This window comes from Xiphophorus maculatus, chromosome 6, assembly GCF_002775205.1.
Source record: "Xiphophorus maculatus strain JP 163 A chromosome 6, X_maculatus-5.0-male, whole genome shotgun sequence".
Taxonomy (NCBI): domain Eukaryota; kingdom Metazoa; phylum Chordata; class Actinopteri; order Cyprinodontiformes; family Poeciliidae; genus Xiphophorus; species Xiphophorus maculatus.
This window is the reverse complement of record NC_036448.1, coordinates 9,330,534-9,353,148: the sequence shown is the minus strand read 5'-3', so window position 1 is coordinate 9,353,148 and position 22,615 is coordinate 9,330,534. Positions and strand designations below refer to the sequence as shown.

Genomic DNA, 22,615 nt, shown 5'->3' with positions numbered 1-22,615 from the left:
CTTTCTCGTATGTGTTGAAGCTTAGAAACTAATCCTAATTATATATGAACATGTACTAATGTTCTGTAAAATATTTGCTTTTCATTCCTAACAAAAAAGCAAACAAAGTATATTTGCATACACAATTATAAAACATATATGTACATTTTTATGTCTGGTGTCTTGTAAAGATTGATCTCTGTATCTTGATGTTACTGTTTTTTTCCCAATAAACTAAACTATTAAACACAAAGAAACACACAAAAAGCATCATGTCAGGTTTTAAATATTCAGTAACAGTTTAAGTTTGTCAAGTTTAAGTTTAACTTATAACTCTTAGGTATATATACATTTAACTAACTTTGTGTTTATTTCCTAAGATGGAGTAGCTTTCAACAAATAAACAATTTCCCCTTGTGGATCAATAAAATATATTCTATTCTATTCTATTAAGAATCCAACAAACATAATCCAACTACAAATTTAACAAGATTTCAACCATTTTAGAAATGTTTAATGACAATATTTTTCTGTAAATTATGTTTATCATTATAACTTAATCACGTAGTACTAACACTTTTAAAATATCACAGTAAACCTTTAACTTTCAACTGGTTTGGGAAAAATGCTTGTTTTCAGATATATATATTTTTTACATTCACTTACAATACTCAAGTTCCTCCTAGTATTTCCACATGATCAGGATGCTTCAGCGGCAGCAATATTAATTTATGCTGCTTGGAGAACAGATGATAAAATACATCTAAGATCCTGCGCCCCACAAGCCTATTTATCAGCGGTTCCTGGTCCAAGCTGCTCATCCTCAGAGGTTGGCGAAGGGCATCTACAGCCCATCATTTCACCAGCTTTGTCATCGCCCCCCTTCCGGGCTCTCCACTCTTCTCCCTCCTGGGAGACAAAATAAACAGCTAATGCTGACATGTTGGCTCCTATACCTTTGTCCTTTTGTTCAATGACATCAATCAGGCTCAGCCAATTGCAATCTATTGCGAGATTTTGTAGACATTCTTATTTTGCTCACATTTCACACTTGAAGACGCATGTAAATGACAACAAGCGAGCAGCCACACGTCGACTCGCCCTGAGCATTGACCCGGTGATGTCCCTGCACTTTAGCAGAGCTCCTCAAACTAAAAGGCTAAACCCTTGTAGCCCTTCCTGTCACATCACTTTCTGGTATTGAATAGTTTTCAGCTTTGTCATTGTCCATGACTCTCATTTCCTAAGTGCTTTCCTCTCTTCCTCCTTTCTCTTTTGAGTGTCAGCTTGTATTGAACTCATTGAATGTCAACCGAGTCTGACATGACTCGAGGCTCTCAAATGCATGACATATAGTAAAACTTTGATGTAATATACACAAAGAAAGCCATTTAAGGAAAGAGCGTGCAACACTGCCTTGATTTTTAAGAATTCACTGCTGTGTCAAATAATTGTCTGTTCATAAAACAAATGCTAGAAAGAAGAGTATAGATAATATTAACAGTATTTAAGAAAAAATGGGATGTATTATGTTTGTTTGACTTTTGGGTACATTATTATTATTATTATTATTATTATTATTATTGCTAGAAAGATCCTAAATCCCTGTTTTACTATTTGTGTTCATGTGTTGCCCCTTTATCATACTTGCCGTTTTCAGCTTAGATGCTATTTGCATTAAGGAGGTTTGAATCTGGCGTCTTATCGGCTTTTCCTTTCCATGAGTTGTGTCTAAAAGCCTTGCAGTGTAAATCCCCACACTGTTCACAGAGCCACTTCTGTTTTCAGCCAGAACTGAAGATAACTATTCAGGCTCAATTATTATTCAATGCTCAGTCCATACCGCCAATAGTAATCACATTTCGGAAGGGTTTTAATTTATTTCTCCACAATGATTAATTGCATGGAATCGCTATATCCACTTCCTGTGTTCAACGTCAGTTAATCGGCTGACAGCATTGGATGAGATAATTGATACAGTCGGGGGGGCATGCTATCAAAGGAGGGGGGAGGCTCAGGCTGCAGGTTCCTGGTGAGAGTCCCTGCCTGGTTTGTGGCCTCCTGAAGTCAGGGTGACCAGAAGGTTTGTTTTAGACCAAATAAAACTTGGGGGGTTGGAGTCTAACCTTGGGTGGATAAATGAGGATTCCTTTGATCAAGTGCAGCACAAGCGTCTCTGTCAGAGGCTGTGGAGTTTGGGTTGTTTGTCTTTAGAGGTAGTTTAAGGTCGACTGGACCCCATCACTTACTGGGCCTTTTTTTCTCTTTATACCTGACCTGATCAAAGCTCCTTTATAATGTGCTACACTAGATTTAATTGTTCAACTTTGTCTCGAGTGCATGCAATTGTTGCACTCGAGATCTGTTTTTACCCTGCATCCATTTGTATGGAGTTCTTTATTACCATCAGGTGCTATGTAATGCTAACTTAAACGTCTGAGTCTGACGTTTTTCAGAAAAATAATTAATTGAACATTGTGCTGAACCACGTGCTATTTTTTCTGGACATTATTCTGCATAAACATCAAATGTCTGGTGTGATTTCAGATTGTTTAGGGATTCTACAGTGAAACAATTAAAAGGATCACTATAGAAAAACACTCATATGAAAACCTACTTAACGAAATTAAGTAAGTTTGCATATTATAAGTATTTTCTCCTTGAAAAAGACTTTGCAGTAGGTAATATTCAATTACTTGATTGAATTTTAACTGAGCTAATAGCTAAAGAAAGTCTTCAGAGATGGATTGATTTTGATGATCGCCTCTTGGTTTTTATTTATTTCACTCACTTTTAGTGAAATTCTTTAAATTAGTTCCAAAAGCTCTAAATGAGAACAAACCGTCTCTGTAAGCCGTCTCTGTTTAAGTTGTGTTTATTTTTAGATGGGGGAGATCAAAGTGGACATCTCTGCCCCCTTAATTCCAGCAGAACGGGGCTTTCGAGGCTGACAGAGAGGCAATGATTCATAGTTCAGCCCAGAGTCCCTCTCTCCCCAAGTCCCTCATAATTAAAGTTGAAGCATATGGCATTGTGGCCACGTAAGCACAGAGGTACCTGCTAAACTTGTCTGGCATCCTATTCCAAATCGCCAGCAATGGTCGTCCGTTAACTCATCCCTTAGTGAAGCTAAAATTAAAGATGTGTCACCTTGAGCTGTCATAAACCACATCTGGCAAGCCATCATCATGTCATCTTGACTTATTGATAACCTATTTGTGTGGTTTTCTAGAGGTTAGGTTTGATTTGTCTAGTTTATCATGTTGGCATTTTTAAGCACGAACAGTGAAGTAGATGCAATCTTTCAGTCAAACAAAGAGTGTGTTTGAAATGAGACAACCAAATCAAAGAAATACAGTTGGAGAAAAAGGAATTTAGTTTACAATTAATTCAAACGATTGTTAAATTACTTAAACCCTTCTCAATAATCAATCTCAATCTTAATCTCAATAATAGAGAAAAGTCCCTATTTGGATTATACCACTAAACTGAACATGTCCACTGGGATTTTAAGCAATGTTAAAAAAATAAATAAAACTCAGTTTCATTTTCTTTATTTTTAGAGCCATAAGGCTTAGTCAGTGATGAATAAATGATGGCACTTTGTAATCTAAGATGTCAGGTTCAAGTTTAACTTACCTTTTTGTTACTTAATAGTGCATTACACCTTGTAATTATGTGCATTTCAAAGTTTTTGTCAGTATATTGGGTGTACAAATCAAATCAAACAGCTTTGGAAAATAAATGAAGATAAGTCATATAAATAATAAAATTTGTAAAGACATTTGAATAGCAAAGTCTTATATTTCAGGCACTACATCACTACAAGATGTTTTCTTCAATCTTCGGTAGACTTTTGTAGATTTTTCTATGTGCGTAAAAAAGTGTTAGATTAGTGGACATCTGTAAAAAATAAGTCATAAAATTGATACATTTAGAAACCTTATGAAGATAACGGGAAAGATTTCTAAGTTAGAGCAGAAATTGCCTTTTTTCAACTGAATGCACATCCAAAACTACAGAAGCAAAAAAAAAAGTTAAAGTAACAAATATTTCTAGAACATTCAATTATTTAAATCAGTTGAAACACTAACAAATTAGGACAAATCTATCTTGCAACTATGCACAGAGAAGAAGATGGCACAGGGAGGTAAAAAAAACAAAAAAACTTAAGAGAATGACATGCGCCTGCAATAAAATATAAATTTATCTTAAGGCGTGTTATACATCGGTGCCAGTAATCAAGAAAGGCTGCAGCTGGAGTGAATCACCTCCTTTGTTTTTTCTTCAGTGATGACTGGTTCCTTTATTCACTGGCAACAGTCGAAGGTCTTAAACAGGTACTTTTTTTTTTCCATCAGAGCACCTTAGTCACAGAAAACATAGCTTTTATAAGCAAGGCTCTCAGGAGAAAAGTCTTTGTGAATAAATATTGCACAACTTTAAAATATGGGGCCCCTTTTGCTGTAGGCTGACAAAAAGAAGAGCTTGCTCCGTTGCATTACATAATCATGAATATACGAGTGCTCCAGTTGTGGATCCAGCCAATTTTTTCAAATGAAAGTTGCATGAACTTCACTGCAGTCTCTTCAATCATGCAGCAAATCGACAGCTGACAGGGAGCTTTATGTAAGTAAGATCATGAAGACTCTGCCTATAATGTAACATAAAGATCATTTTAAATACACATCTGTGGTTGCAATGTGTAGTTGTTAATTGAATATAAAGGAGTATTAGGACTATAAAAATGTATCACTATGTCCTATTTTTGATCAAACTTGAACTTCATAAAATTAGGGTAAAAAAATCTCTGACAGTTTAAAGTAATTTAAAGATAGGCATTTGTGCAGTTTCTCTATTTTTTTTCTGAGCAGTTTCTGCAGGGCTTTGATGTCCTAAATTTAAAGTCTCTGCCTGGATATTTTTGCTTATTTTAATTGTACACAGATCTTTAAATGTCCTGTGAGTAAATATATTTGCCCATTTATTCATAACAACTGGAGCTTTCAATGTCTAGCCAGTTATTTTTGCAATTTACCATCTATTAATAGTGCCCCACTGGTTAATTTCACTCCCTGGTACGGCAGGGAGTGAAATTACCGTAATAACCCAATACTGGAGTCTCCCCTTACAGAAACCATTGGAAATTTTTCAGATAGCGCAAAGTGTGGCACAATTATAGCACTGCAAATTTGGCTGGATTGCAGGCGCTCCGTTTAGGATTTAAAGGTTTAATATGCTACTTTAATATATGTTAACTCTTGGGCTGCTAGTGTTGCATCAAAAACGCTCTGAAACTGATATCTGGCTTGATGAAAATAGCTACAATGTTACATCTGGAACAGTATGCTGAGGTACTGTACTAATGTTTGCATATTTTTCCTGGCTTAACAAGAATTTACCTTGCAGATGTTTCCATTTGATTCCACTTAATTTTATAAGGACAAAACTTACAGAACCATTTTTTTTCATGTTTAATAGATTTATTGTTTTACTTTGGACATCTTAAAATATCATGACCAGTGTTTCGGCTGCTCTTTGTGCAGTTCTCTCCGGCAGTGATGGCTCTCTGTGTGTAACTGAGCTCCTCTGGCTGGGAAGTACATGTGAAACATTATGGAAGTCGCTGCCGTGTCACTGGAAACGCTACTGGTGAAAGGAATGAACTCAGATTCTACGTAGAAAACCTCCCATTCAGTTGACAAAGTAAAATGTCTGAACAATTTAGTGGTTTTGCAAGCTATGGACAAGAAAATAGACCGACATTGTTAAAAATTTATCGTGCAAAATGTGGCAGCGTGTATTGCTAGAGGTGTAGCTGATGAAATGTGAAACAGTAGACCTTAACAGCTATTGCGGGCTGAGATTTTAAACATTTAAAAGACGCCTTGATCACGACCCTCAAAAACTGACTGGGATCAGATGAGGACACGCTTACTTAGAGCTGAATTATGAATAATTTGCCATAATCTGAGGTTGGAAGGTGTGATTTTTATTCTCAGTATTGGCATGTTCCACTTTGACATTAATAGGGAGCTATTTCTTTTACATTTCTGAAAATTATTAGGATTTTTTATTTTTTTATGTAAATGAGTTATGCCAGTATATAAAAGGAGTTTTATTTTATTTTTGAACATGCTGAATTATGTAATAAAGTGAAAGTGAAATTAATGTCTTTTTTATTATTATTGTTCAACTCAAATGCTAAAAAATCTAAAAATGAGTGCTCTACTCACAACCAGAAAAATAAAACAATGGCCTTTGGTTGACCCTTATTTGACCATAACCCTTTTTTTGTTTTGATTATTATGAAACCTCTACATACAGCCCTTACTTAAAATAATATGAGCAATTGAGGAAATCCTTCAATTTATTAATTTTTTTCCCAATAATCTTTTCTTTGTGGATAATCACCCAAAGATTACCTCTGGGGTTGTGACCTAACCTTTACTGTTAATTTCTGTTCATCTTTCAGAGATGCATTTTGTTTATCGTTTTAGTTTTAATTTGATTCGATTTGTCAAAAGAAGAGCAGAGCAGTGGTACATAGGTGGTTTCCTTGCTCGATTAAAGTATGGGTTTACTAGATAAGTCTCGTTGTTAACCCCTCATATTTCTGCTTTCCCTCTTCTTCTTAAGTTAATCATTCATTCCCAGACTTATCCGGGAGTGAAATGGAGCACAGACGTGGCTAGTTAATGGAGTTCTACGAGCCGTAAGATTACTTTCTTACCTGAGCTCATTCTCATGAATCTTTTTTTTTTTTTTTTTTTTCGGAGGGGATCGACTAAAATAACAAGCCACTTCCCACCAAACCTGCAGACAGAACTATTTAGACAAGCTGTGGTTTCCTTCGCCTCCGTGTTGTCACTGTCAAGATTCGGCAAGCCGTGCATTTGTCTAGTATTCTGTGCCCGGCTTCCCAATGGGACAGAGTCACAAATGTTAACAAGAAAACTCAATTTACATTCCCCAAGCAGTTTATTTTGAACAGCCGCAGTAAGACTGAGACTTAAGTTTCCTGCTCTTTTCTCCCTGTGGAAATCACAAGTAATATTGACTTTTTTTTTTTCTTTTCTTAGATTTTTTTTCCTGCACAGTCGCCTTTAATATGTAAACGCTGCTATCCTGCTTATCATCCCCACATAAATGTAGGTGTCATAATTCTATATTTGACACTGTTGAATGGATCCCCTATGATTTGTAAATGTTTCACATTGAAATGGACGCACTTATCAGCTAAAGTTTGGTAATGTAAGCAAGTAGATTTTTATAATTATAAAACGGAAAATTAATCTCCATAACTAATTATTTAAAAAATGTTTCCACGTTTTAAAAATGCAATTATTTTCTTCAAACCTGGGCCAATAAAGGGCAGACTAAATTTATCAAAGTTTATTACAATCACTGTTGACCTTTATTTAGGAATTATTGAGTCAAATTCTTCTATTAAGTCTTTATCAAGTCTGTTGACGTTGTTTTCCTTCTGGTAGCCTTGTTCACTGAGAGACTTCTTGCTTCAAATAGATGCTTTATTTTAAACTGCAGCTCCATGAATAGCGATTAAATGTCAAGGTTTCAGCCTTGGTTTATAAGTCTAGTGAAATGTTGAGAATGAGGCTTTTCCCTAATTGCACAGTAAAGTTTAAAAACTGATAAAGTGCTAAGATATGTGACAATTCAGATGTGCCGAACAACTGAAGGAATTCATCCTCTCCACATCTTGCTGGTTTTTTCTTTTGTTTTTTTTTTGTTTTTTTTCTTAATCCTATTTTGGTTCAGATGAAAACAAATAGCAGACATCTGCAAGATCAAACAGGAAAAACTCTTCTTGAGAACTGAGCTGTGATCCTCAAGGCTGGATTCACTTCCCAGCAGACTTACTTCTCAGAGAGCTAAAATATTGATTTGAATTTGTTTTGATTTATGTAACTGCTACACTGTATGCATGCAAAGACCGACTCTGTCCCATCAATATGAGGATAAAACTCAGACCAACCTTCCTCATTGTTTAGATTTACAGCGTACTCGTTTTCCATAAACTATCTCTAAGGAAATTATTTCAGTAAATAATAAAAATTACCTTTGTAACGGGAATATTTGAGGATATAGTAGTTCCTCGACCACACTCCCTTTTTTATGAAGAACTTCTTTTGTTGATGCAAAAACCAGTTGGCTGCAATTCCATTGATTGGCTCTGACCAGTGGCAGTTCCTGCTACAAACAGCTTTTCCCTCTATTTATTAAATGCATGAAAGCTGAAAACTCTTTACTTTTAAGTGCATCAGCAAAGGACACGTTCTTTAACTTGTAATGATGCACAACATTTTCATAGAAAAAACATCCGGTACGGTTTAGTACATGCACATGCCAAACAAATAGTGTTGTTTTAATCCTGAACACATGCCTAATGTGGGTGTGTGTGTTTTGGGAACTAAATGTGCAATGCAACATTCTGAAGAAGTGGAACATTAAGTGATCGCAGCACAAAATGGAGGACTCGCAGCTACCGCTAAACTTTGACATTTGGGAACTTCACTGTTTCTCACACAGCTACATTGGAGAAGGAAAGGTGGATGACTCCAAAACTGTGTACACAAAAACACATTTTCATCAGTAATTGCTTCTGCTTTCAACTGAATGAATCAACTAATCAAACAATATTGAGCTGAACGTAAATGTCACAGATACTAGCTAAAGTCCAAATGTAGCATTCGATCCAAAACGCTTCACACACAATGTTTATCTTACTTTACTAATGATTATGTTGGCCAATTATAAATGTACTATGTTCATACTTTCAATTTCCTACTCTAATAATATTAATAAACTAAGTATAATGTATGTAAAATTGGTAAATATATATATATACTGTATATATCTGAATAGAAAATTAAGGAGAATCTGAAAGAAATTTGGCTATTTGCATGATGGCAGATGTGAGGAAACTAAGAGCAGGCTTATGAGAAAATACAAAGAAAAATATCAAAAAGTAGAAGTAACACACCAGCTGTTATTCATAGAAGAAAACTAAGAGGAACAATTTCTTGATATTTCTGTAATATTAATCGATATTTGTTTTTCAGACATATATTTTGTGTCACCGGTAGCATTTGCTTTGCTTGCCTCTGCATGTCAAGTTTTCAGCTTTTGGCCACACAAAGGTGAAAATTTTATCAGAAGTGTTTTTGCTACTTCAAAATGTTGTTAAACTAGGATGCGTGACACATTTGCAGCTACAGGCTAAACACTGAAGCCCCCTCAACTCTTATGACTAAAAGGAATAAGCAACATTATAATGATTGGTGTGTCTATCCACAGTTTGTTAAACAGAATCTAGAAGCAAGAATTATACACTATTTAAACAGATTTTGAAAATCATATTACATATTTTATTTACCTTCTGTGATCCATACTGTTTTCAGTCTGTGAAAAGGTTTAAACTAACTTGTAGCAGATAAGACTGTATTACAAATACTATAAATTACATTTTACATTTATTGTTTACATTTAAGTTCTTTAAAAAAAATTAACTGTATCCTGGAAAATTAAAACATGTAATATTTAACTTAGCTTAACCTTGTTGTTTAAAGTATTTGCTGGCTTTTGATGGCATGTTTAACACATTATTGCCATATTCAGTCCCCCAGCTGTTGAAAAAACCCTAAAGCAATGACCTGTTTGACACTCGCTCATTACTTTAATTACGCAACAAGTCAAAGAACTTAACAGAATAATGTGATTGTGCAAAACTGTCTGAAACTAATAAAAATAGCGGAGACTCCCAAAACATTTCCAACTGGAATGTTGTGGTGTGAAAACAGAGAAGATGCTGAAGTGATGCTATGGTGATGTTGTATGACAACCATATTTGTTCTGTCCAGTTAAGAGGAAAATAATACTTATTCATTTGTTGCCTGTTATCATTTTCTTCACACGGTTCACACTGCTACGCCTTGCATTTCGACAAAAGGAATCAGTTGTCACACAGGACACAGCCCTAAAAACGCTGCTTCTGTCTGAGGCTCGGCCAGCAGCTGTACAGGGAGAGAAAGTGAACTTGGGATGTTTGCAAAGTGAAGTTCAGTCAAATTAATCATTCTGTCAGACAATGAGAGCAGAGTACCCCAGGGCTAAAAGGGAGACAAGGCCTTTCAGCAAGAAGAAGAATATGCTGTGCTACTGTATGTGTTTGGGGCTTGTTATTCATTTTCACTAAAGGAGGCGGGGATGGGAAGCTTATGTAGTGGTGTGCTTTCAGTTTCTGTACACTGGCGAATAGATCTACCAGGCTGGGGAGCCATTTCCCATAAGAGGGGATAAATGTATGTACCTGAAGGTGAGGACAATGCAGGAGCATCACATTTAGAGCCTTATTCATCAAGTTCATAGGTGGTGTCAGGCCTCTGCCAAATCTTGCATTTCCAGAGCGGTGTTACGGAGAAACTGTTACGCGCTTCCCATGTATGTTCACATCTGATTTGTGTCCGTTAGGAGCATGCGTGTCCTCCAGAGAGAGCCACACCAGATCTGGCTCCTCAGCAGCAGTGTTAACAGAATTTGTCCAACTTTCATTTGACTTAGAACGGTAATCTAAACCTTTACATAAGTGTCTGAGATAATTACACACTCTTTCCGAGGTTTGTGCTAATAACTGGTTCTGTAATTATAAGCTTGTCCCCAGGAGTCAATCATTTCTTGAATGGTTACATATCAGGTCTTTGTCCTAATGAGGTCCTTTCAGTCATGCAGTTCAAACTCAAGCTTATAAGAAGTTCAACATTAAAATCTCTGTCACAGTTGATGTATTAGGAATATAAAATTAGATTTTACAACTCTTTTAATTAAATACTTCTAAACAAAGTTCTCCAAAATTAACAAGGCCCACTAAAGCCTTTTACTTTATTTCTATCTTGTTAAAAAATGATTAAATATACTTTTCAAAATCCAAAAATAAAAATGTACCACTACTCAGATGTCTTTAAATAAACGCCATAAAGTAAACCATTAATTGTATTATTCTCTAAATATGTAGTTATGTTTTTAAATGTGGTTTGTTTCAAATACCATATATAATTAAATAAAATGATTAATAAAATTAAAATTTGTGAGTTATTACCAAATAGACAATATTTTTCTAAGTCTTTTGGGTACATGTATTGTCATTGTTTTTTATTATTTATTTAGCTTTAATATACTCTCTGCGATTTTGTAAGAAAAAATATGAACTTGGACACATTTGACTTTTTTATATATATGCAAATTCTTGAGTCCAACACTTTTAAGAAGCATGACCTCCCCGATGTATTCTATGAAAAGGATTCTTTCATTTTCTTAAGGGACCTGAAATCTGCAAAAACTATAACCAAAGGAGTGAATAAATATTTTAAAATATTATCATTGTACAGATAGTTGCATAAAAAAATAAGGAAATCAACAACAAAACATGTTGCTGTTTTTTTTCTCTCTTTCTCTGTACTTTCTGTGATCTTCATAACTCAAATATATAACTAAAATATATATATAAATATATAGAAACTTTTTCATCTTTCTGGTCATCTATTCAGCAAATTTAATTTCCCAAAAATAAACATTAATACTTCCTTTCTCATTCTGCCGGCGACTGATGCATCTTCATTTTTGTGACACGCGCACAAACCACCACCCATCACTGGAAATGGCAGACATCTTCCTTTCTTTATTCATCATCATTCGTTTCTCTCTCACTTTTTCACATGGCCCATGTATCTTTAAAGCTCTGCTTTTCAGTATGCCTCACACATCGATTTATCTCACTCACTCACACCCAGAAAAAAAAGAAATCTCTAAAATGCACATACACACAAAGTTCTTATCTTTTGCTTCCTTTCATCTATTTTCCCCTTCCCTTCTTCCGTTTCTGTGGTTGGAGGATTGCTGTCTCCACCACCAGCATCATTCAGATCCCTTCTGGATGTGATTGTGAACACGGTGGGGGCAGTCAGAGTGATATATGGCCGTAATCCCACTGCTGCAGCATGACACGGCTGTCAGTTGCCATGGGAGACTACATGATTTATACTCTGCTGCTGTGCTTATGGTTTGATAAAAGTGATGTTAAGGGCCTGTTCCTGCAGCTGACAGCATCATTATTCGCTAAGCCATACAATAAATGTTGCATTGAAATATATATATTTTTTAAATATATTTTCAGCATTCTCCACAAGTTTGGTATTTTATAATAACTACTCTTAATGTTTGATAAGGGTCTATGTTCTATGTATTTACTTTGAATTATTTGTCATTAAACACTTTTAGTTCCCTTCTGCTGCTGTTTCTGCTGTGTGGCATTGCGGGGTGTGTTTCATACGCCGTTGACTTTGATTTTATAAGGTCGTTGGTCAAAGTGGCACAATGCTTGTATAATATTTGAAGATTGAGCAGTGCATCCAAATGAAAAAACATTTATACATGGGTCACCTCTTTGCGCTGACGAGATAGGCATTATTGATTTCAGCAGGGAAAATATTGTCAAATAAGACCAAATCAATACAGATAATATACAGGGTTGTAAAAGAACACCGTGTAAAGGCAACATCAAATATAAGATAACACTATTTCTGAGTGTTGTGAAGTGTTTTTATTCTTTGTAAATTTAGTACCTACAATACAGTGAGCCCTTTACAATATTTTTTAATAAGCTTCTAAATCAGTTTTTTTTATACATCCTGAACTATCTACTGAAGCTAAAGGGGAACTATGATCCAAAATTCACTTTTTGGCCCATTTTTGCACTTTCATTTGAGTCTTTACTGCTTCTAGGAAAACCATGCAGCCATTTTCTGGCAATAGGTTAATGGTTTTTGGTGTCTGGACAATGAGCCGTTTCAAAAGTCGACTTATGATGACGTGACAATCAGTTGGTTTTATGACTGTATGCGCTTTACAATGGCTGCTGGAAAAGACAAGTATTTTCCAGGAAGTATTTTCTGTCAATTTCGCTTTCAGAAACTGTTGCTGCATCCTTGATTAGTGTGCAGAAGTCTTTGTCTAGCCTACAGACCATCCTAACTTATTTAAAAGGAAGCATAGTAGCTCTCTTTATAAAAGTATAGCAGTATGTTTTTGTATTATAAGTAAGTTTTGTCGACAATGACCTAAAAATGACATATTTTTGTACTGTTCCAAATCATGTAAAATTTTATTTTTCAAAAAATTTCAAAAAAGACTGCAGCTCACCCTTTAAAACGTACATAGCTTGCAGTAGAATATATCCACGCTTTTGCTCGTTTTGCTTTGTTTTTGGTCTTTACCATCTCATCAGAGAGTTATGCGCAGCAGCTCTTATGCTGCCAACTCCTCCACATGATTATGGATCATTAATTTTTGCCGTCTGCTGTTTTATTCAGACCGGGTAACGCAATGTCAGTTTTAGTCTTTTTAGACTTTTGTCTTAGTGGGGACGCTACAAAAACAATGACACAAAAGATAAAAAACAATAAATTGAAAGCCAAAACCCAAATGGGATTTAATGAAACTCCTCCAGTGCAGTGAGATGAAAATTTAAAAGCCAGATTATTTGTGGAATAACGGCAAGAGATGCCTCACACACTGCTGCACTATTTTTACACTTCTTTTTTTTTTTTTTTACACTCCAAGCATGTGGCTTTCTAGATAATCTTACAGAGCATTCAGCCAAGAGAACCATGGTAACACAGGAGCTGTAGCTCGGGTGAGAATCTGTTGACAAAAAACGATTAGGTAAGCACAGATTTTATGGAAGATTCACAAGAATAAAGTCACTGTTGAAAGAAAGTTATGAGAAGTCCATTTTACAGATTACCACAAGACATAGGGACAAACTTGGCAGAAAGTATGAGATCAGGTGAAGCCTAAATTGAAAAATTTTGAACTATGTGCAGAGCACTTCAACAAGGAATCTGGTCAGTCATTAGGGAAATGAAAAAGAGGTTTTAAATCATTTGAAAACTTGACATTAAATAAAATCCCAATAAAACTAAAGTTGATGGTTTTAACTTGACAAAATTGGAAAAAGTTCAAAGGGTACGACTGTTTATGTGAGTGTAATTTAAATGCATTTATACATTGATCTTTCATTTATATATAAATTTACAACATTACGTCTAATCAGTCGTCTGTATCGTTATTTCTCAATAGATTTTGCTATAATCTTATAAATTTTTGTTTCTTGAGTTAAATTCCTGATGGCGTTCCCCTATGATCCAACTCTTAAGTTATCGCGTGTTTATGTCTCATGTCATCTTTTAAAGTAAACATAAAATGTGGGTCCAACCTTTGATCTAACACTGAAGTCTGCAACCTCCACCACTACTACCAAACAGAAAATAAAACATTAATCCTGAGCTGAAGGTTTGAAAATTATTCCCCCCTCAACCCTACCGGCTGAATTTACTCATGGGGAAGAACACCACCTTAAAGCCTGCAACTGTATAGCTCTGAGGGAACTGTATCTATGTTAATGTTTGTTCTCTGTTGCTCTTTTTTCAATCCTACAGGTATGGTGAACTACAGTGAGGTGTCTGGCTATCCCCTTGTCCAGCATTGGAGTCTGCGCTCTGTGTTGTACCATGTCAAACTCAACCAGTGGGTCCTGTCTCAAGGTAGATCACTCAGTTTGGTTATTACTAAGCTCATGTCACACTGTTTATTTTGCCATGTAGATGAGCATTCTGAGATTGAGAAAAATAACATTTTATGTAACATTAAGTTCTGTTTCATCCATAAATTATGTATCTGCAATGCTCTATTTACAATTTACGAGTGTTTTCAGTTGGTTAAACAGTTGCGCACTATATATTGTGCATAATTATATAGCATGCGTTTGGCATGCTGATGTGAGGAACTCTCTGTTGGTATAGACACAACATTTGGATAGTGCAGCATGATATTAAACACCATTACATTTGATTGCTACTGTGCCATTTAGATAGCATTGATTTAAATTAAAATCTTGCCATTGATTTTAGCTGGAGATCAAATTGCATGTGTTACAGTATCAAATGGACCTACAGGCAGTGGTAGAGTGTTGTTTATTCATAGTATCTAAATATTGTAATACATTTAAAGGCAGAATGAGATGGAGGAAATAACATAAATGTTATTACTGTACTTAAATGCTAAAGGAAAATGTTCTTTAGTCTGCACAGACGAATACAGTTATAAATTATTGAACACATCATAACTAAAAAGGAATGTCAAGGTTAGCCTCTGAACACAAAAGCTTGGCTCTTTTATTTTTCATTTTAATGACGGAACTCATACACCACTTTCTTTTGATCACACATGGCATTTCTGGACTGTTTTTAAAATGAATTCTTCACAGCTAAATGAAAAAATGCACATAAACTCTTGAGATCTAAATGTAGGTCCAGCAAACTATTACATTACCTGTTCTGAGCAACATAATTATAATACACAACGATAAAATACGTGGTCACAGTTTACAACATTTAAACATTTCTTAGCCTTGCTTTTGTCCCTAAATATTCAATGTAGCTGTGAAATCACTTATCACAGTTATTGTGGAAACAGGCTGCGGGTAAATGTATGTTAATAAAAGAAAATACTGTATGCGTCAGTGTAAAAGAAAACCACAATATTCTCATTGCGCACAGTCAAACAGGAGGGACATGAAGCTGCAAGCACATCATCAGTTTACTCTTGCAGCTACAATTGCAGCTCCTTACCTGACTGTGTAATAAGTCTTAATACCTTTTAATATCTGACTTGTCTAGAGGCAAAAGAGTAATGTGTCTAACCAAAATGAAAATTAAACTACATAAACATGTTCTTTCTCTGAGGAAGCCTGCTCTGAATAGCAAAGATTCACATAAAAAAGGTGCTTTTTATGATGTGCTGAACCCGGGGCTTGGTAATGGGGTGCTAAAGTTTAAAAGTAAGGTTATTGCCTCACAAGAAAAGCAAATAGAAACACACAACAGGCTGTGCCTGGGGAAATGGGTGCTTCAAACAGCTTTATACACTGTATAATAGAAGGGAGCTGTGGAAGTGTCAGACTGGGATGAGTGATGATTAAAGTGGGATGGGATTTGCCATCTCCTGTGTCAAAAATAAATTCACCCTTAAAGACTTTTTTTTTTCCAGATCAGTTGTCATTACTGGCATTAAAGCGATTTCCCACAGAACACTGAAGTTTATCTTCTTTATTCAAGTTTCCCTTTGCACTTCCCTGCTGCTTTGATTATGCAGTGTGTCTCTCTATAAAGAAAAGCACAAACAATCAATGTGGTTTTGCTCTGGATTTACGTTTGTATGGGCTCAGCTGTTTCCTTAAATTAACTCTTCTTTTAAATAAATGCAGTATAGTCATTGGTATTTTCATGTTTCATGTCACAAAACAGAAGATGTGCTCTCACTGGCCATTCATCTATTAAAAACAAGTCAACCTGGTGATATCTTGCACGTATGTGAGCTTTTAAAAATCCACCTGGCATCAGAGAACCAAAGATTTGTAGTAGTCGATGCATTTCACATAAGTGTAAGAAAAGTTAAGCACATCACATATCACACCTCTTTATTTTTTTATTTTAAATCTTAAACTATACTCAGCTGATTTGTTGTTTCTTGGAGCACTTTAGCGATACTCATCCAGTGAGCTCTTAGAAGTAGAAAGCATGTACATCAAATATTCATCTCAGATGTGAGTTGACACGATGCTGAGACTAGCTGATTAGAGACGTAGCAGCATAACAGTGTAACACCAGCTACCACAACCACACTCTCAAGGCAGAAATATAGTGAGAAAAGAATGAACTTTAAGTCAATTTTTTTATTTCACAAATTTGAAATAAATTGTGAAATAAAACTTTTGAGAGGAGGGCGCTCAGTGACTTGGCAGTTAACTGTTTTTTTTGTTTTTTTATGGATCTTTCCACAAAACTACAGAAAATCATGACACAGATTCCCTGAAATGTCTCCCCAAATGGTATAAACAATTAGGGACGCAGTTAATTTCATATGACTATAAAAACATTAGTGTTCTTGTAGCAGAAAGTCTATTTAAATAAAACTAGAAAAAAACAACATAAAGTTGTTAAAAAAGGAAAAATACTGTACAGTATTTCATGTCAAAATGAAAATTGAGTGTTGACTTGAATGACGTGTACTTTGAAAGGCAATTATAAACAATTGTACATTCATTATTTTCTTGTTTTTTCACTGTATCTGATCACCTGCCATGTATTTTAAAGCTTTTTCTCTGTAAGATCGAATCATCCCGTCAGTAAAGATTGTCACTATGACTGGGATTTAGTAAAGTAGTTTAGTAAGTTCTTTTAGCAGCTGAAATGTCAGGTATGACAATTTTCTTACACGTCTCTTTCTGCTAAACTTGTTTTATGAAGAAAAAATTTACGACTTGTGATAATATGTGATCTTCTGAAATATTGCATTCAGTCATTCAGACTGACTGTAAATATCTTTCAATAATCCTAATTTTCCATGAGTTTAATGTGGAAAATTAAACTTGAAATCCCTCATAAATAGTTTCTCACCTGATGAGTGCAGCCACTCCTCTTTAAATACAGCCATGACACCTCTAATGCATTTCCAGTGGTGTTGCTCTGGTTTGAAAGTGGCTGTGATGTCTGCTGAGGATACACTTTCTATTTTCTCCTCCCTCAGAAGCGACTCAAAAGCCTCCATCCTTTCTTCCTCTTTTAAGTCCCATTTCCCACTTTAGCTCATCATATTTCAACAGGCACTGGAGGGGTGAGCCCACTGATTTTTACATCTGATAGCAAAGCCCCCATCTCTCATCCTCACTATGCTCTCTGTCTCTCACTTCAGCAGCCTCCTAATTTAATTTTGGAGGAGAAGTTAGAGCGAGTGAAGCGTGAGCTGTGAGATATTAATACTGCTTCCCCTGAAAATCACAATGATAAACTGCTATTGCAGTTTTGCTTTCCAATATTTGCTGAGCAAGAATTTCACTGAGCATATGGACGTTCTGTTATAGTCTGATCAATGTAGCGTTTGAAACATATCTCCGCATGCCTTTTATGTCCTTGTTCCACCCCCCTCGTTGAGTTCACTCATCTCTAATCAGATGATAGCACACTCTTAGCTTGTGAAAACACACATTTCTTGATTAGTTATTTTGCAATTAGTTCATATACATTCAAACTAAATCAATCAGTTCTTTTGATTGATTTTGCTGTCATTTTCAAACTCTTTAAAAAATGTTTTTACTCATTTTGATTCTATAATAAAAACTAGGTCCAATATTGGGCAATATGCCTGGGAGCTGAACTTGTTTTTTTTTTTGTTTTGTTTTGTTTTGTTTTTTCCAACCCTGGTCCTGAAGGTACATTTCCCTGCATATTTTAGATGATTTCTTGCTTCAGCTCACCTGATTTCTATTGATGGCAGATAAACAGGCTTTTCCAGAATTGTAGTAAAGTGTGTCAAAGGAGTCAAACATCCAAAACATGCAGCCCTGCAAAACATGCAGGGCACTTTTCCTAACCCTGGAGAACCAGGGAGACACTGAGCTACACCATTGTCCAGTTTGATGGAGGGAGATTAGAAAGATTAGGATACTGTAAGGTCAGGACTACATGACCTCAAACTGTCATCACGGTTTCAACCCGGCCACGATTAAGTGAGTCAAAGAAGAAGAACCTCTTAGAACATGTGATATCCTGTTTTCAGCAGGGAGGGATAAAGTGATGTAAACCAACTAGCGTTATGAAGATTGTTATGGTGTTCAATCTTGTTTGTGGAAAAAATTGTTTGGGATTTTATAGGCAGAAGTCAGAATGTAGTTTCTAGCCCTGATGGATGTGCAGGTAGATTCTTGTGGTATGATACCTTGAAAAAAAAATACTGTTTTACACTAGTATGATTTTTGAAACATATTAAGACAAAAACAAGAATAAGATTTAAATGTTTTAATTTGAAGTGGCAAAAACATGAAATATTTCTATTATTTATAAAGTTTTGTTAAAATTAGAATGTTTTGTTGACCCTTTATATTATATATTGTACTTTCCTTGCGCAGAATTAGTGCTTACTGTCTTTACTGCTCAGAATGTCATCCTTACTTTGCCATTCTGTTCTCTAGAGAGCAACACGGAGCGTATAAGAGGCTTAAGTTTGCTGTTTAATTAGTCGGGCTATCTGCTTGGGTAGAGCTTAGCATATGTGCTGCTTGTAGTTTGCCAGTTGCTGTTAGCTTTATAAGATTGATCTGTGGTGCAACTTAAATTTTTACCCCGAAAATATTCAAAATTATATGCATTTCTCTTTCCTTTAAGCCGGAATAAACTGCTTAAAGCCTTTTATTCAGTTGTCCAGCAGAGTGCAGTCACTGGTGGGGGAGTGGAAACACTGTGTAATTCACAATCAAAATAATCTTCTAACACTCTGGCTCTTTTGTATCCATATCAGTAAAAGCTCTGTGTAAACCAGAGAAATGGTATGACAGACAATTTTAGCAGTTAAAAAGATGTTACTTTTTAAAGCACTTGTACGTTTTGATGTCACTAACTACTCAATGATTATTGATAATCCATATTCATAATGGAATTCAAATATTTTGATAACTTTTAGCACCTGATACAGACTTTCAAATTGATGAGTTGGTATCTCATTCAAATATATATGTATACTTTACCCAAGAGGGCTCGTCTGCGTTAAAAAAATATCCATTTCTTTTTATGTGATATTTTTTGTTAGTTTTTTGACCCACATGCAAGGCACTCCCAGGAGACTAGAGAAATTTTTAAAAGATGTATTGATACAATAGATATGGAGCAATGAAGGCGTTTAAGGCTTGGAACTGCTGAGCGATGAGGACTGGAGCCAGTGAAGTGGAGAGAAGTGCGTTGGAGGGCGGACAGGTCCAATTGTGGAGGAAGGTGATGATGATGAAGAAGAGCCTTAAAGACTGTCAGCCGAGGAAATGAAGATCCTGAGTTTTATAAGGTTGAAGAATAAATACTTGGACTTTAAGAGGCCTTCATATCAATTTTCATACTTGCACTATAAATGGCCCTCAAAGTCCAGATAAAATAATTAGCTAATAATAATAATAATAATAATAATAATAATAATAATAATAATAATAATAATAATAATCTAAAAGTATGAATATCGTCATCTAATTTTATTATTAAAGTTTTTTTAAACTAAGTTGTAAAAAAACAACTTCTTTTTATTTTCCTTCAAAAGAGGTGTTTGGAATCAACATTCAACATCCAAATAAGTTATATTCAATTTGATAAGAACAAGTTAAGGTGTCTGCCTCTATCTCCTAACATTTTTCACAGAAAACAAAATTACTTTATCCTTTAGCTTCAAAAGTTTTGAGCTAAACTGGCTTTTAGTCCTATGGATGCCTAACTCAGACAAAGGCAAACTAAAATTGAGAAACTGAAGCTGTTGATTATGAAGTTGACAATTGCTGTTTTAACTTAAGATGTACAATTTAACTTGCATTCCTAAAGTTGTTCTTTTCAGCTGCTCAGCATTTATTATGGATATTGTGTGTTCGGTTTGTATTATTCTTTCAAAAAACATATGTTAGATTTTAAATTATGGTTTGCAAAGTGTTTATATCTGAACCCTCGGTCTTCATAAGGGTCATTAAAAGTAAACTGTGCACCTCTCCTAAAATAGACTGTGGCCTATTTTAGGGCTAATAGCTCTAGCCAGGAGAGAACTAATGTGCAAAAAAGAATCTTGCCACAAATTAAATTTCCTGTATCCTATTAAAAACTTGATGATACTACAGGTAGATAAAAACATCTGAACTGCATTGAACCAGATCCATATCATTTGATTTATGTTCTGTATGAGATTGAATGGAATATATATATTTTTTAGATTTGGATACATGTTCCAAAACCAGGTTGTGATACACATAGTGCTTCTGAAACAGCTTCAGCTTTGAACAGATTCAAACGTATGACATTTTACTTATTTTTCCATCTTCTTCTAAATGTGAACCCGAGCTTGTCCATATCCATGAGTGGACAGTGCGGATAATCCTCACTCTTTGGTTGAAAGAGTTCATGAATAGTAAGCAGATGACTCAGATGTCCACTTAAATCCATGTAAGACGCTTGGTGTCAAACACCTGACATCAGCTTCCACATCACCGCTCTGATAATAAATACCTCTTTGCAGTTGCTGAACTGAGACAAACTGGATTAAATGGGAAAATTCATCCCTCATCTAATGACATCAAAGGAATACATTAAAACGTACTTGGAGTTAAAAAAAACAAAAACTGTTGCTCATGTCTTCATCCGTTTACCTGTATTAACAGTAACTGAGTATTGAAAGATGTGATGTTGAAGTAGTTGACTATTAAAACTTTAAATAAAATCAAGTAATTATTTGACTTATATTTTTCATTTGCCAAACAGCACTAAAGAAGATGAAAGCCTATCTTCAGATCCATCTTTTTATTACCTATGGATCCGTTGAAGTGTGATTTCACGTGTGCAAGACCCCGGCCCCATCTCCTTGCTGTAGGGCAAAATAGCTACTCGCCGACAATCACTACCATTGGTTTTAGCTGTTAAGTTATCAATATGACACACTAAATCTTAAATGTACACCTGATGTATAAAAGAAAAAGGATGAGGACTGGAACACAGTGCTTTGCTACTAATTACAACAACTAGATAATGGGTTCAGGAAAAAGTTTTAGAAAAAAAAGTGGCAAGGGAGAGAGAAGTAGTTCAGTTATTCTTGTTTGATTTTGACCTGAGCATGTAGATTTGACGTGGAATTCACTGTGTTTTGGTTCAGTTAAAAAATATATTTTTTAAAAAGTGACCTAAACACCAACTCTGACAGATCATCAGTAGATCAGGTGTTTAGATTGGCTAATCAACCACCAGTGTAAGATTAGCAGTGGTAGCTAATCTACCACAGCGATCACATATTAAATAAACACCAGGCATAAAAACATAATACTGTTACGGACTGGGTGTTTTGTTTTGTTCTTTGTGTGTTAAATGAGTGTTTGTTGGTGTTGAATGTTGTCAGTTATGATGAGATAAATGTGGTTTTGAGTTGTTCTTCAATGCTTTATCTGTGTTATTTTCCCTTTGCAATGGTGCATTGCACTAAATTAATAATACCCACATCTCCAGGTTTCATTTAGTTAACAAAATTGTTCTACCGCAGCAATTTTACATACTATGGTTAGTATGTAAAAGAATAGCCTTTTTGCTCTCCAGCGCTGTGCGCATGTGCAAAATTTCCAGCTGTAAACAATAACATGCAAGATGTCATACAGACATATCCTTGCAGGGTCTTGGTGTCCATCTCCAGTGGCCATTGGGCGACAGGCAGGGTAGACCCTGGACAGGTCGCCGGTCCATCGCATTGCATTAAAAAAAAAGAAAAACATTAAAAAAATAAAACACAAATAGGTAAAAACACAGCACAGACCCATCAAATGAAATGGGTGCAGTAGAGTACAGGAGCATTAGAACAGCTTTTGGCACAAGGCTGTGGAGCAGTTTGGTTCTGCTTTTCATGCTACACTACTGTCTGACAGCATGAACAGTTAAACCAAATGTCAAAGGTTAATGTAGAGGTTGTGAGAAATATCTGAAAATGTTCAGTGCCCTGTTCC

The 22,615-nt window shown here is 35.4% G+C and overlaps 1 protein-coding gene across 6 annotated transcripts in view; it reads left to right on the top strand.

Moving 5' to 3' along the window:
- astn1 (astrotactin 1) overlaps positions 1 to 22,615 on the top strand; it is a 342,853-nt gene that overhangs the window by 175,374 nt on the left and 144,864 nt on the right. For all 6 annotated transcript variants that reach the window (XM_023335801.1, XM_014476012.2, XM_023335800.1 and 3 more), the window contains one exon: positions 14,496 to 14,600. In XM_023335801.1, coding sequence (XP_023191569.1) covers positions 14,496 to 14,600 — 105 coding nt within the window. The remainder of the gene's footprint in view (positions 1 to 14,495; positions 14,601 to 22,615) is intronic.